This window comes from Urocitellus parryii, chromosome 11 (assembly GCF_045843805.1).
Source record: "Urocitellus parryii isolate mUroPar1 chromosome 11, mUroPar1.hap1, whole genome shotgun sequence".
Taxonomy (NCBI): Eukaryota; Metazoa; Chordata; class Mammalia; order Rodentia; family Sciuridae; genus Urocitellus; species Urocitellus parryii.
The window spans coordinates 65,216,711-65,234,796 of record NC_135541.1 but is presented as its reverse complement, the minus strand read 5'-3'; the positions used below and the strand labels follow the sequence as shown (position 1 = coordinate 65,234,796).

At 32.7% G+C, this 18,086-nt stretch overlaps 1 protein-coding gene across 1 annotated transcript in view; it reads left to right on the top strand.

The window, feature by feature from the left end:
* Syde2 (synapse defective Rho GTPase homolog 2) overlaps nucleotides 1-17,268 on the top strand; it is a 37,455-nt gene extending 20,187 nt beyond the window's left edge. The window contains exons 4-7 of the mRNA XM_026406176.2: nucleotides 187-313; nucleotides 11,703-11,884; nucleotides 13,651-13,882; nucleotides 16,769-17,268. Of these exons, the coding sequence (XP_026261961.2) occupies nucleotides 187-313; nucleotides 11,703-11,884; nucleotides 13,651-13,882; nucleotides 16,769-17,268 (1,041 nt within the window). The remainder of the gene's footprint in view (nucleotides 1-186; nucleotides 314-11,702; nucleotides 11,885-13,650; nucleotides 13,883-16,768) is intronic.
* The last annotated feature ends 818 nt before the right edge of the window (nucleotides 17,269-18,086 follow it).

Below are 18,086 nucleotides of genomic sequence, written 5' to 3'. Positions count from 1 at the left end.
TTGAAATGAAATAATAGGATTTTTAAAAACTAAACAACATTGTCTATGGTGAGACTTCAATAGCTGTCTTGGAGGTATACATGCGATCAGAACAAATGTGATTGCTAAGTTTATGTGATTTATATTGTACTATTATATTGTTTATTTATTAAATAAAACATAATGTGGCCATAATTTTATTTCTAGGTAGTAGGCCTGTATCGATTATGTGGTTCAGCAGCAGTCAAGAAAGAACTTCGAGAGGCTTTTGAGAGGGATAGCAAAGCTGTTGTTCTATGTGAAAACCAGTACCCAGATATAAATGTAATAACAGGTAATTAATAGATTTTATTGTATGTACCAATTCTGGAAAGACTGTAGAAATGAGAATTGAAACACTATCGTAGCCTAAATTTAATGAGCTTTTTTTGGGTTTGTTTGTTTTTTAAGTCTTAGTTTCCTTCCTTCATAAACGCTACTTACTTACTGTGTTATTTTTTTTGTGGGGAGATATTAAGATATGGTTCCTGCCCTTAAATAGCCAGCAGATGATGAGGGGGGAGTAAGAACTACATTAAATTAGCTGTAGTAGCTAGAAGATATCTACCTTCATAGAGAGATAAATAAAATTCCACAGGAGTTCAGTTTGACTGAAGCGTAGTTGATGTAAAAGGACATTGATTTTCTGGTTTGAAAATTTTAATATATTTGCTAGGCAAAGGGGTCTTTCGAGTAGGGAAGTAGAGTCATTAAGGATTTGTTTTTAGGAATATTAATCTGGCAAGTCTGTATGTAATTGAAAGTGAAGAGACCAGAAGAAGGAAAATCAGGAATTTTTACCAGTAGTTCTAGCAATGAAGTAATGAGGGATTGCAGCAGTAGAAATAGAAAAGCATAGAATTGAAAGGATGTGTTACAAGAGAGGGCCCCAGAAAAAAAGGATTTTGAAACCTGGTTGATTTGGTAACTTAACCATTATAGCAGAAAAAAGAGCTATAAGAAGATCTGTGTTTGATGGGGAAATATTGAGAATGATTATGAGTTTGGTTTTGGATATATTATATTTGAAGTAGCAGTGAGATCTAAAATGGATATATTAAGTGAAGTTGAAAGTGTTCATTTGCCACTAAAGAAAGGATGTAGTAGAATTTGAGTTGTTCAGTCAAGTGGTCAGTATAACCACCAAGTAGCATTGAGAAGAATATACTTCCAGTACCTGTGAAAAGGGAAAACAAACCAAGATACCCTTTTCTTTCTTTCCTTCCTTCCTTCCTTCCTTCCAAAAATGTTTTGTTTAGTTTATAAATGAACACAATACCTTTATTTTATTTATTTATTTTTATATGGTGCTGAGGATCGAACCCAGTGCCTCACATATGCAAGGCAAGTGTTCTACTGCTGAGCCCCAGCCCCAGCCCCCCTTTTCTTTCTTATAAATTTCTTAGGAATTTTAACAAATCAGAAATAATGATTACTTATTTTTTGTAAAGGAAGAGGCTTATCACTACAAAAATGAGATAATTTAAAAAATACATATGAAATGTTCTTACCTTGTTAATATGTAATTAACAAAACAAGTAAAATATCCACTTTATGAATTCATTAGAGACAATTTTTATAAATACCAATTTTTAGGAGAGTGGATTCTATAAATAAAAGTGGATTTTTGGAGAGTGCTCAGTTGTAGAGCCCTTACTTAACATATATAAGGTTGTGGGTTTGATCCCTATCACTGAAAAAAAGAAAGTGGATTTTTGTTTTGGTGAAGATTTGTTGTAAAAATGGAAATTATGTTAAGCATGTATGATTCAAAAGTTGAAATAGAATGCTTTTAGTTAATGGGTAAGAAGGGATTTTAGTTTTGCAGTATATGCAGAAAATATGAATGACAATAGGTCAGTGAATATTGGGATTAAAATATTCTTTCCTAAAATTGTGAGTTTCTAATTTCATGAATTGGATGTTTCTTGGTGGTAAGACCATTTTCAAAAGAATTTAGAACTATTTTCTTTCTTCATAGAGTCAATAAATGATTTAAGATTTGTTTGAGGAATATTAAAATTCTAATAGATTAATCATTGTGGCTCAAAACAAAGTGTGTTGTTGATTTGGGAAACTGGCTAGTAGTAATGTTGCCTCAAATGTTTGTTCCATATGAACTCACACTTCTGAGTAAACTTTAGAATATAGTTAATAAGTAAGTCTAGAAAATAAGAAATTAATGAAGTAAGTGATGGAGTTGTTCAGTTTAATGCATTTTTAGAGGTTGGTTTGTCTGGAGCACAGAATGAATGCTCCAGACAAATCAGGATTTTTTTTTTTTTTAAAGCAAATACAAAATTTAAGATATGAAGTCCTCTTCATTCCCTGAGGACTTTGATATCTTAGCAAATGGTTATATGTTCAGTTCAAGTCCTGCCATCATCCTAAGTGACTTTAACATACAAATGATGGTTCAGAACCCTAGGTTCTTTGTCATCAACTATGACCTTTATATCAGCTCTACTTTATGATCTACTCCTGAGATCATGGTTCTTGTCATCTAGAATTTGCCTCTGAAATTTGAATTCATTTCATTCTAGAGCTAAATTTCCTATTCTCAAGTTTCCTTACTCAGTTATATTCCTTCCCATTTTTCACTTCATTAGTTATGCTTTAATATTTTTGCTCAGTCAGTTCTCTTCTCATTTCCCACTCTGGTCATATTAGATTTCATGGTTCATCATTTTAGCAACTTTCATACAAATGTCCTAAATGCTGTTACCTCGTCATTGTTCTTTGCTCCACCCATCTGACAAAACCTCTGATCTGCAATGTCATTTATGAGTCTTATTTAACATCTTTATTGAGGTATAATTTCCATATGATAAAAAGCATATAATAGCATGTTTTCACATATGTTCATATTCCATAGAACCATAACCACAGCAGATGTAATGAATATAAGCACTGTCTCCAAAAGGTCCCTCATATTTCTGTGTAATTCCTCCTGCTTGTGCCTTTCGCCTCTTTATTCCCTGTCCTGAGGCAACCATTGATCTTTTTTGCTGTTGCTATAATTCATTTTTTAGAATTTATGTAATGGAGTTACACAGAATGAACTCATGTAGTGTTTTATTTTTTGCAGAGGTGGGGAATTTGGCTTCTTTTATTAGCCAAATTATTTTGAGATTCATCCATGTTATTGCAAGTATTCATGGTCCGTTTCCTTTTTTTTTTTTTTTTTTTTTGAGAACTCAGGTTTATGACGCTGGCAGACCCAGAAAAGCTATCACTCTGAAATTCTGGGCCTTGAGTTGAGAGATTACATGGGTCTTTATAGGAAATTTACAACATTGGTGGGTTTGAATTCTTGACCCACATGACCATAGACCATGCACAGGAATTCTTATGATAAGCAGCTCACAGATGCAGAACAAAGGCAGTGAGACACCTGCAAGTGATATCAGAAAGTGGACTTCATCATAGCAGTTTCTCAAGATAACTGTAAGCTTACATCCCTAAGAGCTATATGTATAAACCCCCCATATCTACAAGGTTATAGTTCAGACATCAGTTTATTGGCATAGTAGTTCAGACATCAGTTTATTGGCATAGTAACCTATAAATCATACTAACAATTAACTGATGCAGCTACATTTCTACAGAGTACAGAAAGTTACAATGCACCATTTTCTCCTACATGTAAAAATAGCATTTCACATCCAGGAATGCAAGGAGTCGTCCCTTTTCAGTGGTCAGCAGGTTTAAATCTGTTTTGTAGGACTACCTCTTCAAGAGAATCTCCTTGGTCTTATAAGGTCTCAAGTATTCCTGGAATTCACCCCACGTTATCCATAAACTGTGTTGACAGTTGGTTATAGCCGGCCTCAGAAAATGCTATTTCCCTAACTCTTGCTCCTTTCCTGGCTGTAATTCCTAAGACAACTAATAGGGGAATAATTTATATAGCTCTTTTGATTCTACCATGAGCTTCTACTGATATTTAGAGAGGTTGAACCCCAGGGACAACATCTGCCTGGGGAATAACATAGGTTAGCATACAAGTTCCTGCCCAACCACTAGGAAGGCATTGGTAAGGCATGTTTTTCACACACAAAGAAAATGCCTGCCTGAGGTCCACACCACTAGCTGGTTTGTAATGAGGGTCCATTTCCTTTTTATTGCCAAATAGTATTCCATTGTATGGATATACTGTTACTGGTGTATCTATTCATCTATTGACAGACATTTGGGTTTTTTCAAGTTTGGGGCTATTATAAATAAAGCTGCTTTGAACATTCATTTATAAGTTGTTGAGTGGGCATATGCTTTTATTTCTTCCTTCATTTCTCTTTCTTTTTTCCTCCCTTCCTTCCTTTCTTTCCTTTTTTCTTACTTTCTTTCCCTCCCTCCCTCCCTCCCTCCCTTCCTTCCTTTCTATAGGTGATTGAATCCAGGGTCCCACTGAACTATACCCCCAGTCCTATTCAGTTCTTTTGGGTAAATATCTCTTTTATGCCTAAATCACATTATCTCGATTATTGCATTAAATTTATACATCAATATGAGAAAAATTAACATGTTAACAATATTGAATTGAGATCTTAGAACATGATAAATCTATTTATGGTGTGTTTAATTTGTCAGCAATATTTTTAAATTGACAATGTGTAATTCTTACATATTTTATCAGATTTATTCCTAAATACTGGCATGCCATCTTCTTATTAGCGACTTGCATATTTTCTTCAGAGAAATTATTCAAAACCTTTGTCCATGTTTTAAATCAGATTATTTGTAAGAGTTCTTTATGTACAAGTCTCTAATCTGATATATAATGTGCCATTCCCCCCCACTTATTCTCTTGATGATGTCCTTTGATTTTGATGATTCTAATATATTTTTCACTTGCAATTTTGTTGTAATATCTAAAGCTTTGCTTAACCCAAGATCATAAAGATTTATAATGTTTTCTTCTGAGCATTTCGTAGTTTTAGTTCTTGTATTTAGGTCTGTTATCCACTTGTAATTAATTTTTGTACATTATGTAAGGAAGAGGCTCCAACTCTTATAAGTGGACTTTCACTTGTCCTGGCACCTCTTTTGAAAGAGTATTCTTTCCTCATTGAATTGTCTTTCATCTTTTCAAGAGTCAATTGACTACAAATGTGAGGGCTTTTTTCTGGATTCTTAATACTAGTTCATTGCTGTATATATTCATCCTGATGCCAGTACCACTGTTTTGATTACTGAAGCTTTGTAGTAAGTTTTAAAACTCCCTGTTCTTCCTCTTCAGGATTTTTAGGCTATTCTGGGTCTCTTTGAATTTACATATGAATTTTAGGGTTAGTTAATAAATTTCTGTGACAAAGCTAGCTGGAGTTCTAATAGAATTTACATTGAATCTGTAATCAATTTGGTGAGTGTTGAACTTGTCACAGTATTAAGTCTTTTGATCCACAAAGTGAGATTAAATTACATTTTAGATCTCCTTTAACATTTTTCAAAAATAATTTTTGTTTTCAGAGTAAAATTTGGTACTTTTTTCCTAAGTGTTAATTCTTCACAGATTCCTTTTATCACATTGAGGAAGTTCCCTTCTAGTCCAAGTTTGTTGATTATATTTTATCATGAAATATATTTTGCTAGACTTTTCTGAGTCTGTGGAGAAGATTATGTGGGTTTTTGTCTTTTATTTGATTGATACGTTATATCAGTTGGTTTTCAGATGTCAGACCAACCTTGCATCCCTGTGACAATTCTCACTTGGTTATGGTATGTACTCTATTTTAAAAAAAGATACACCCATATACGTACATACATGTGTGTGTGTATGTATATATATTTATATATATATTTTGCTGGATTTTATCTGATAATATTTTGTTGAGTAATTTTCTTTCTACATTTCTAAGAGATACTGATTTATAATTTTCTTGTGATATCTCTATCTGGTTTGGTATCATGTTAATACTGTCTTTATAATACTAATTAGGAAGTGTTCTCTTTTCTATTTTGAGGAGGAGTCTGTGAAGAATTGGTATTCTTTAAATATTTGATAGTATTCCCCAGTGAAGCCCTCTAGACTTGAATTTTCTTTGTGGGAAGTTTTAAATGGCTAATTTAATCTCTTAATATTAAAAGTTTAATCAGATTTTCTATTTCTTTTTGAACTATGAATAGTTTCTATTGTTCTGTACATTCTAACTTTTGTGTGAACTAATTTATTAGGTATAGTTGTTCATAGTATGCTCTTATAATCCTTTTCATTTCTTTAAAGTTAGTAGATGTCCCCATTCCCTCTTTTATTCTTGATTTAAGTAATTTGTGTCTTCTCTTTTTCGCTTGATTAATCTACTGAAAAATTTGTCAGTTTTGTTGATGTTTTAGAGAATCAACTTTTGGTGCCATTGATTTTTCTGTTTTCTTAGTCTCTGTTTCATTAAGGTCTACTCTGATCTTTGTATTTTCCTTTCTTCTACTTACTTTGGATATAACATACTCCTCTTTTTCTAGTTTCTGAATATAGCTAAGGCCACTGATTTGATACCTTTCTTCTTTTCTAATATAACATTTAACTATAGATTTTCCCCTAAATGTTGCTTTGGATAGCCTCCAAACCTCTAGTACAATCCCACAAATTTTGATAAGTTGTATTTTCATTTGCATTTAGTTGAAAATGCTTTTTTTTCCCCCCTCCCACCCATGGGTTATTTAGAAGTATGTTAGTTTGTTTCCAAATACTTGATGAATATTCCAGATATTTTTCTAATATAGATTTCTCATTTAATTCCATTATAATCATAGACTATACTTCATAGACTCAAATGCTTTTATATTTATTGAGATTTATTTTAAAGTCTGGTGTGGTTTTATTTATTTTTTTGTTTGTTTTTAGTTTGGGGGAGTTTCTTTTCTTTTTTTTGGTGGTAAATGTTCCTTTTTGAGTTCATCTAAAGGATGTGTATTCTAGTGGTTAGGGATGAAGAGTGCTGTAATTACCAATAAAGTCAAGTTGACTAATAATCTTGTCACAGTCTTCTATGTCTTTGTTTTCTTTCTGTTGCTAATAGTGGAACTGAAATCTTCAACTATAATGTGATTTTTATCTGTTTATTATTGAAATTATTTTTTCCTTCCTATCTACCACTCCCTGCCATTTCCTTTTCTTTAAAGATTCCAATTATGTATATATAAGGCCACTTGAAATTATTCCACAGCTCACTGATGATTTACTTTTTCATGCCCTCGTATTTTAATTTGGATTGTTTCTATTGCTAGATTTTCACTAGTCTTCTGATGTTATTGCATTTTAAACCTCAGATATCTAGTTTTTACTACTAAAAGTTTGTTTGGGATGTGCGTATATATGCACGTGTATGTGTGTGTGTGTGTGTGTGTGTGTGTGTGTATAACTTTCCAAGTCTTCACTTAACATGTTCAATCTTTATTCTAGTATTCTAGCTTCTTGAACATATGGAATAGTTTTAATAACTTTTTATTATACTTATCTGCTAATTCTTTCAGCTTTGTCTTTTCTGATTGGTTTAAGTTGATTTTTCTCCTAATCATAGATTATATTTGCCTCTTTTCTGTGCATGATAATTTTTTTATTGGATGCTAGATGAAAATTTTACCTTCTTGGATGCTGGATATTTTTATATTCCTATAAATACTCTGTGTTCTGGTATGCAATTAATTTATTCACAGAGTTTTATCTTCTCAGTTTTTCTAGGTAGACTGAGAGTAGCTTCTAAATAAGTCTCCTTTTTGTCTATTTCTTTGATTCATTATTAAATTAAAAATCTTCTATGTGGTTGTATTAGTTTCCTGTGGGCTGCTATAACAAAAGTGGCTAAAACGATAGAAATTTGCCACATATGGTGACATATACCTATAATCCCAGCTATTCAGGAGGCAGAGGCAAGAAGGATTACAAATATGCGGCCAGTTTTGGCAACTTCACAAGATTAAAAATAATAATAATAATAATAGGAGGGGGGTTGTGGCTCAGTGGTAGAGCACCTCTGAGTTCAGGTCCCTAGTAGTGCCAAAAAATATGTTGATGGTGGTGGTGATGATGATGATAAAATAAAACAATAGAAATTTATTTTCTCACAGTTTTGGATATTACAAATCTAAAATTAAAGTATCAGTAGTACCCTGCTCTCTTGGATTCCTGTAAAGGAATTTTTCCTTGTTTCTTTTAGTTTCTGGTGGTTTGTTAGCAATCTTTGGGATTCTTTGTCTTGTTGATGTATAAACAATATTCCATTTTCATATGGTATTATTCCTGTATTTCTTCATTTCATTTTTCCTCTGTGTGTGTCTGTCTCCCTTTTTACAAGGACATATATATTGGATTAGGGCCTACTCTAATGAGCTCATTTAACTTTATTACTTCTATAAATAATTTATTCCAAGTAAGGCCACATTCTGAGGTACTAGGGGTTCATATTTCAGTAAACCTTTATTTGGGGTAGGGAGAGGAGGGACAATTCAATCCCAAACAGTACTGTATCCAAATTCAATAAATGATGACATTTTTCACTCTGGCAGCACAGAACAGGAGCTATTGCTTTTCTCTAATCCTTTTGGGTGGTTCTCTTCCTGAATTGTTCTCTCTAATCCTTTTGGATGGTTCTCTCCCCAGCTTTGTATAGTTGCCTCATGTGTGTGTGCTTATCAGTACTCAGATGAAGATTCACAAGGATCCTTGCAAATTTCCAGAGTTCTTTATGGATAGCCTCCAGACCTCTAGTACTCTGTCCTGAAAGCTCTAGCTATGTTGTCCTCCTTGGATTTCTAGCTTCATCTCAGCTTAGCCTCACTGTTGAACTTTAGCCAGATTTCTGTTCCCTTCTGCAACCTGAAAAGTCCCTTCAGAAAGTAAATTGGAGAACTTAAGGGCTTACCTCATTTAGTTCCCATTGCTCATGAATCACTGTTCTTTACTTCATGTCCAATGTTTCGGACATAGTCCCTCTCCCCTACTCCTCCCATATGTTTGTCTGTTGTTTTCAGTCATTGCATGCTTTTTTAGCCTGTATCTGGGTTCCTGATTGTTAGGAGAAAAGAATTATGCAAGAGTATATTTTGGTTCTTGAATAAACCTGTAGATTTCAAGATTAACTTGGTCCTAGTGGTGCTTGCTAGTAATTGTGTTTTCTTATCAGCCTTTTCTCTCTTATTCTCTAGACTATCTGCTTAGTGTCTTCTCACTCTCCTTAAACCTCTTTCACCCATGTCACTTGGTTGATGATCTTGCCTCCTAATTCACAGAGAAAATAAAAGCCTTCTGCTGGGAAATTCCTCTACTTTTGTGAACCAGTCTATCAGTGAGCATTCTTTGGCATACATACTTTCTACTTCCCAGTTTCCTTTTTGCAGTAGTGTAGACATAATCTTCCTTACATCTTGGACTAATTTTAATTCCTACATCTGTTGTCAATATTCTTTTCTTTCCTCTTTGGGAGCTTTGCTCAATTGATTTTATTCCCTCTCTCCTGAGTCTTAAAACCCTTTTTGATGTCTTCTTTACCATTAGTGTTGAAATATTCAAATGTTGTTAGTCTTTCAAGGAAAATCTCTACTTTGATCCTGCTTCTCCCTATCCTTCCTCTCCTCTGTGGTTATCACTTTCTCTCAAAGCCAGACTTCTTAAACTGGTGATCTGTATTTGTTTCTTTTATGCCCATTTATTTTTTCACCAACTGCCTGACTCCAGAGTCCTTTATTCTCCTGAAACCAATTGCCATGGTTGCCTCACTTCCTTTTTTTGCTCTTCTCAAAATTATCTCCAGATCATTGTTTTCTGTAGTTAGTTAAAAAAATAATTAGTTGCATAGAATCATAAGATAAATTTGTTAAAAATACAGGTGCTTGAGACCTGGCCCCTAGAGATTATGATTTGGTAGGGCTAAGAATACTATATTTCACATAATTTAATGCTGTTTTTTATTTAGCCTAATTTTTCTTGGGTTTCATTTGATAGCTTAAACTCTTTCTTGAAACATTTTTTCCTTGACTTGCTTGGCAGCATATTTCCCATTCTTCTCCCATCCCCATCACTGCTGCTTCTCACCACACATGCTTCTTTCCCATTCTTCCTTAGTTACCATTCAAAAATCTTGTTCCCTGAAAAATTGATGTTCTTCAGGGTTATTTTCTGCACTACCTCTTATCACCCATGCCTCTTTGATAATTTCAGTCATTATCGCCTTTAAAATGATCTTTCTCAGATCTGTGTCTCCATTCATCTCTTTCCTTAGCCTCACATTTTTATATTCAGCAACCTCAAATGTCCCATAAATAATTTAAGCTCAGTATGTTCAAAATAAAACTCTTCTCTCTACCTCCGAAAACATAGTTTTCCTCCTTTGTTTTCTATGTCAAGTCATATCCAGCTGTATACTCAAGCCCCAAACAGGAAAGAAACATTCTTTTTTCCCTTTCCCTCATAATTACAAATGCATTTTTGATTTAACATTCCCCCTTCAGGCAATTTATGCTATAGACATACCTGCATTTACCCAAAGTTGTGATGTGCAAGATTTTTCATTGCAGTATATCTTGAAATAAAAGATTAGGAAGAATCAAAATACCCATGTATAGGGGAGTGAACAGATTAAACTGGTACACCCATCCATTGGAGTGCTATCATGTGGCTACAAAAATGATTGAGAAAGCTGTCTATGTACTGAGAAGATCTCAAGGTTATGGTATTAAATGAAAAAGTAAGAAACAGAATGGGAGATATATGCTATCTTTTATGTAATAAAGGGAGAGAAACAAATATTTGAATGATGCATAAGAAATGTATGAACCATGTTACTATTAAAATTTTTTAAATTATGAAATAGAAAGCTTCCTATATGATGCTTTTTAATTCAAGCTAATCTTTTAGACTAAGTTTTCAGCTAATTTGAGAGCATGTTCTAAATCAATATTGTATATTTTTAGGTTTTGGCAATCAGAAATATCTTGTTTTCCCTTTTGATGACATTTCAGTTTTTTCTAGTGTCTTACTTTGCTTAGATGTAACAACTATGACTTTACTGTTTCCTCTACTATAGGTAGTTCAAAACCGCTTGAGGTGTGTTTGAAATTGACTTCCCTTACTCCTATAGTGATGTCTGATGTTTTCTTTTCTTGGCTTTTGGTTTCATTTGTTTGGTTTCAGGAGTGATTTTTTTTCTTTCATATGATAGTGTAACATTATAGATTATTCAACCATCTAGTATATCTGTTTAAAGCCCATCTCCAGAATTAGAAAGGAAGTGCAATTATATATTTATTTGCAGGGACTTTGGACCATTGGTACTCTTTCACTATTAATAAAAGTCTGGAAACTCAAAATTTACATAGTTGGAATAATTATTTACAACTAACATCAATTAATATGCCTTTCTTCTGTTTTACATTCACTTTGAGGAGCCTTTTATAGAAGGGCAGAATCAATAGGACATGTGTATCAGGTAGCTCATTATGATTCATAAACCTAATATGTATGGTAGTTGGAAATTTGTGTGCGTTTTTAGTATGTTTTCAAAACTAAATTACCAAGATAACTTAAAAAATACAAAATGCTAGAGTTTTGTTATAGTGCTTTTTAATGTTGCTTTTATTTTTGGAATATTAAAAGTTGGCTATGATAATACTTAATATTTAAAAACAAAAACATAGTTCTTTATTTCACTCTGAAGACCAATCACAACTTTCTCTGATTTGTTTTTTTAAAGGTGTTCTCAAGGATTATTTAAGAGAACTTCCCTCTCCTCTGATAACAAAGCAGCTTTATGAGGCTGTATTAGTTGCAATGGTAAAAAGTCCTTTGAAAATGTCATCAAATGGTTGTGAAAATGACCCAGGTGATTCTAAGTTCACTGTTGACCTGTTGAATTGTCTGCCAGGTGTTGAGAAGGTAATGTAATTGGTATGCATTTTTCCCAAATTCAGCTAATGAATTATGTGCTTAGCTCTAAGAACTACATTTTCACGTCTTTAATATTTGTGGCAGTTAAGTATTTAAGCTCTGTCTTTATTGTTTTTTAAACAGCATAAATCTGGAAATCAGTTTTACAGTTTCTGTATTTGACTTTAACCTAGGCATGAATATGCCTTTTAAGCTTTTAAAATGTATTGTTATCTTATTATTAAAATAATACATTTATCTGAGAAAATATAGAAAAATGTAAAATTACCAATATCCAAAGGCAAATATAACTGATATTTTGATGTGTTTTCTTTTAGTATTTTTTAAATTTGACAACCATTTTTGTGTATATGGCTTAGTCTTAAGACTTATGCACCCTGCCCACACCTCTGCTTCTTTTCTCCTTGCCTCTTGCCATTTACTCTTCTCCCACATCTAATCTCAACACCAGCATCTTCAGGTTTACTTGCAGGAGGCACAGAAGGATGACTGACTGGTCTGCAGAACCAGCCTAAGCCTGACTTTAGAGGCTATTACTAAGAATAAAGGGAAAATGAGAAAAAGATGTGGTTGGGCTTGACCAGAGGAGGCCAGCTTTGTTTGCATTTCTTATTGTATAGGGGTAGAAAGTGCAAGATGAGTGGGTAGAAACTTTGAGCCCAGTAACTTTATTCACTAGTTATTTGTCCCAGAAATGTCCAGTGTTCTCTCCAATACACTCCTCCTTTGGATGAGGGAGAGGAACCTCTAAAGAGTGCAGAAGCTGAGGTTGGGGTGTAGCAGGAGGAGACAATTGAAGAGGTGGAAATAATCCCTCCTAACATTAGGTAAAATTATAAATGCCACTTTTGAGTGAAGAAATGAGTGTCAGGAATTTAAATCACATGACCAAAATTACATAATTTAGTGATTGTTTTTAGTCTGTTGCATGAATTTACCCATGCTATTACCATCCTTTCTAAAGAGGCTGCATACTATCTCTTTGAGTGGATGTGACCTAATTTATCACAATTTTACTTTATATAATGTTTATGTTTTGAACCTAGTCATTTTTTCAATGTAATTTATAAGAAATTATAACTGATTTTGTAATACTTCAAAAACATTATTACTTTCCCCAAGTACATAAACTCAAATAAATATTCCACTTCTTGACCCAGTTCTATTTATGCATTTCCTTAAGGATTAAAATATTTTTTTCCTGTAAATTTTTATTTTACTTTTAACTTTCCTTTTTCCATCTTTTATCTGCTTAATATTTATTAGTTAAGAAACACATTGATCTTTAAAAAATCTGCATCATGGTAGAATCTGGCTATGCTCTGAAATAGTAAAGCTTCTTAAGTATGGTAGGCCTGTATTTATAACTATAGGATTTATCTATACTTTAAAAATGAACTTTCCTTTCCATTATACCTTTTGCTGTTATCTTTTAGAGAAGGTAGAGAGGAAGAGTTGATGATGCATTATCCCAGGGACTCCAGTTGAAATTTGGAATACATTCATAAGCATTTTATGGAGTATTATTAGAATCATTTAATGGATTAAATCATGTTGTTAGAATATTATCTGGACCCTTTGTAATGTTTCTGTTAGAAAACATGTTCAGGTTCCTGATATCCAACTTACGAATAAACCTTTGAAACAAACTTTTAAAAGTGACAAGATGCATACCTATATTTTGCCGTAAATTGTATCCTTGGATTTGTGTCTATATGAATATATTAAGTGAAATTTAATTTGATTTAATTTAGGCAACCCTAAAGATGTTGTTGGATCATTTGAAATTGGTAGCTTCTCATCATGAAGTAAATAAGATGACCTGCCAGAATTTGGCAGTGTGCTTCGGACCAGTATTATTAAGTCAGAGGCAAGAGACTTCCACCCATAACAACAGAGTCTTTACTGATTCAGAAGAACTTGCAAGTGCTTTGAATTTTAAAAAACATATTGAAGTTCTTCATTATTTACTCCAACTCTGGCCAGGTAAATGATTCTATGGAAATATTCTTATTTTTCAATGATGGGGGTGAATTAGCTAATCATTAAATATTCCCATGTATGATTGAAGATAATATTTTTTAGCTTTGCTTTTTAATATATTTATAAATTGATACCTCTCCTTCAGATTTTTCTATGTATATTTTGTGCCTTTTCTGATAATATTGTAAACATGTGGGACAGTGTACACATTTTGGATTTGGTCAGATCTGGATCTGAATCCTGGTTGTGCCACTTATTAGCACTTTGACCTTAACATCAGTATTATCATCTTTTGTTATAGACTTTATATGAGGACAGCTTTTGGCACATAATACTTAATGTTAATTTATTTACTCTTCTCATTTTAAGTTCAACTGTTATGAAGCAAAATTTATTTTTCTTCTTAAATCCATTCATTCGTCTTCCTGACATCTTTACTGTATTCATGATTGTTTTAAAGATTATCCCAGGTTAACATGGCATTTATCTTTGATCTTTTTTTAAAATATGTTTTTAGTTGTAGATGAACTCAATACCTTTATTTTAATTGTTTTTATTTTTGTGTGGTGCTGAGAATTGAACCCAGTGCCTCATATGTGTGAGGCATGTGCTCTGCCACTGAGCCACAATCCCAGTACTTAAGTACTTGGTCATTTCATTTTGAATAACATGGTGAATAAAAACAAATTAAGTTTCTTAAGTAATTAGTCATTTCATTTTGAAGTTTTTTCAGCAACCTTATTAGACTGCATTTCTTATTTCATTCCATTGAAAGTGAGTAGTCAACAGTAATAAGAAAGTGAGAACTTTTCTTTTAGGGTTAAAATTAGCCATTTTCTTTGTATCAACAAAGAAAACATTCTAGCATCATCACTTTAAAAAAAGCAATGCCATTGATTTTTTAGAAATTGAATTTTTAGTCTAAAAGATATAAAATATTGATTTAATTGGTTTCCTAAATACTATTCAGTATGCAGAGATAATGTTGGAATAGCATCTTGGCTAAAAACAGCTTTAAGAGACTGGCAACAAAAGAAATCTGGATTTTGCAGATGAATGTCAGAAAATACAGGCATAATGAAAGCTTAAGACACAAGAATAAAAAGATGTGTGGTTGGATCAGACCAGATAACCCCAAGGTTAGCAGTGTTCTGTTAATTTGGTGGCAAAAGCAACAGTCATAGCAGTTCAACACTAAGAACAGGTAGAACACAGAGAAAGGGGAAAAAAGGAGACAGTGGAGATAAGCAGCCTGAGGAGAAAAAGGAATATGAATAATCAAACAGTGGAAAAATTTAGATAGCCTTTCTGCATTTGAGTCAATTAATGGCATGGAACATTTTATATTGATACTTACATGAAAGATCACTTAAAGTAAATGTCTCACCTTTATTTTCTTGAAAATTTTTATCAAGAACTTAGTTATCTATGAATAATATATAATAATAATTGTCATAAAAACGAAGTATATAGGACTGGGGATGTAACTCAGTAGTACAGTAGTTGTCTAGCATGTGCAAGTCTCTGGGTTCAGTGCCCAATACTGCCAAAAACAACAAAAAATTGCAATACATCGAAATTTTTAAAACATGACACACAATTAAGTATCCTAATAGAATGTAAGTAAAATATTATGTGCTATCTGAAAAATATTATATCACTATAAGTCTGGAAAACCAGAACCATATATGTTTGTATAGTTTTTCTTATTTTGTACAATAGTAAACAAGCATGATTATATGTTGTAGGATTGGTATGTTATCACTGATTTACATGCTCTTTATCTTAAGGAAGTATATAAGGAGAAGCAGATATTAATAAAATAAACAAGCAGAAAAAAGAAAGTATGGATAATCTTTAGTAGCTATGTCTCAGTCTTATAAATTAAGTCAATTTTATATACAGAAGAGCCTTAGACGTATATTTTGTGTAGTATATATGAGTAAGCAACGAAGCCTTGATTTGTTGTTAAATAATGTGTGTATCTATAGTGATCTTCTATGTGGCCAGTATGATACCAGAAGATATGATACGTCTTATCTCAAAAGAAAATAATCAGGGGCTGGGGTTGTGGCTCAGGGTAGAGCGCTTGCCTAGTGCATGTGAGGCACTGGGTTTGCTCCTCAGCACTACATAAAAATAAATAAAATAAAGATATTGTGTCCATCTACAACTAAAAAAATATATATTAAAAAAATAGTCTTAGAAAGAGGAATGTTATTTGGGGTTGCTAAATATCTAACCAGAATGGGAAAAATGAAAATATTTGTACTATTTCCAGGCAATAAAGGAAGACTGTTAGTAGCTAATGCTGTATAATCGAACTCAGGTAACAAATGGTCAAGTCTAGTATTCCTGCATTTTATCAAAGCAAATTTTGGGCTGCTTAGTAAATTATGACACTGTTGCTAATTTCGGAAGAGCCCACTAAAGTCAGGACTTTTAGAGTAAACACTTTAGATGCCTTGCGTCATTATGTTTGCAGACAAAGGAACTTTTTGTTTTGTTTTGTTTGTACACCCACTTGCCTTGCCTGCTTTTTGCTGTAGCCTTTAATTTAGAAGCTACCAGCTTAGCTACTGTTTGAGTTATAGCTAGATAATAATTAACTTGCACCAAAAGTTAATCAACATTGGAAATTTATTTGAGGACATTATGATATAGCATGAATTAGCACCACCGAACATTCCACTAGCTTCTGTTCCTAATCTTGATGATGTCTGATGATAGAAAAAAATAATTATGGAATGCTTACTTTTGATAGTGTGCATGTTTTTGTTTTAATGCATGTTTTTAGTTGATTATTAAATGGCTTATCTTTATTTAGCTCTGTTTTTTTAAGACCAGTTGGATTGCTGTCACTAAAACAAATTTATTGTTCATTTCTAGTGCAACGTTTAGCTGTCAGAGAATCAACAGACAGTATGTTCCCAGAGCAGTTGTCCTCTCTGAATTATTTGAGGCGGAAGAAAGAACGACCTCACATGTTAAATTTGAATAGTATTGATTCATCAGGAGTACTTAGACCAAGGCAGACCAGATTAGACAGTCCACTTAGCAATCGTTACGCAGGAGTCTGGAGCAGCTGTGGAGAAAACTACTCTTTAAATACAAAAGAAAATTTAAATGATGTGGATTATGATGATGTACCTTCAGAAGACAGAGAAAATGGAGAAGATTATAGCAAAATGAATGGGCCAGAAATAATGATTGAACAGCCACTTCCTATGTCCAAAGAGTGCGCATTCCAGACATACTTGACAATGCAGACAATTGAGTCTACAGTGGATCGAAAAGTTAATCTCAAAGATCTACAAGAAAGCATTGATACTTTGATTGGCAATCTGGAGCGTGAGCTCAACAAAAACAAGCTTAATATGAGTGTTTAAGATTGAAAGGTTTGATTTGGCTTTTAATAATGTCTTAAAGTTTCAAATGAGTTCTTTTCATGTTCTTATACCTCACAGTGTTGTTTTTTAAATATTTTTTACTCTTAAAACCTTTGAATAATATCTAATAAGTTCATGTGATTCAATTAAAGATACTTCATTAATATAATCTTTTTTTGGGGGGGAAGAAGTAAGAATTTAATAATATTTTAAATAAGATTAGTATTCCTTCATTGAATTCAGTCAGTTTTCTCCCATATCACACTGTATACAACTGCAGTAGTTATGACTCATTTTTATCAACCTAGATGTATCACATATCTAATTATTTGATTCCTAAAATATTTTAAAAGAACACATGCAAGCATAATTTGAAAGGCATTTTAGGTGAGTTTCCTCTATTTATAATATATCTCTCTTGACATTTTTTTTGGTCAGATCTTCCCATTATTTATAAGAGCTAGTTGCTAAACTAACATTTAGTGCTCTTTCCATCATACCCCTTTATTCTATAATTTCAGTATTTCTCTAAAAGATGAAACTGGTAGGAAAAAAGGAAATCAAACCTCAAGGACCAACATTTCTATATGCTGTGTTTTCTCATTTTAGTTTTAACTAATGTGGTAGGTTTTATTTTCCCTCAAAATATTATACAATCATAATTATATTCAAAATTGATGGAATCTTACAGTCAAGCAAGATATAGAATATGGAATGGTATTTATGAATAAGGACAATCAGATAATATTCTTAAGTATAATTAAAGAATAAGGGAAAATACTATTCATGATTTTATCCAAGACCATGAAGGTGAAAAG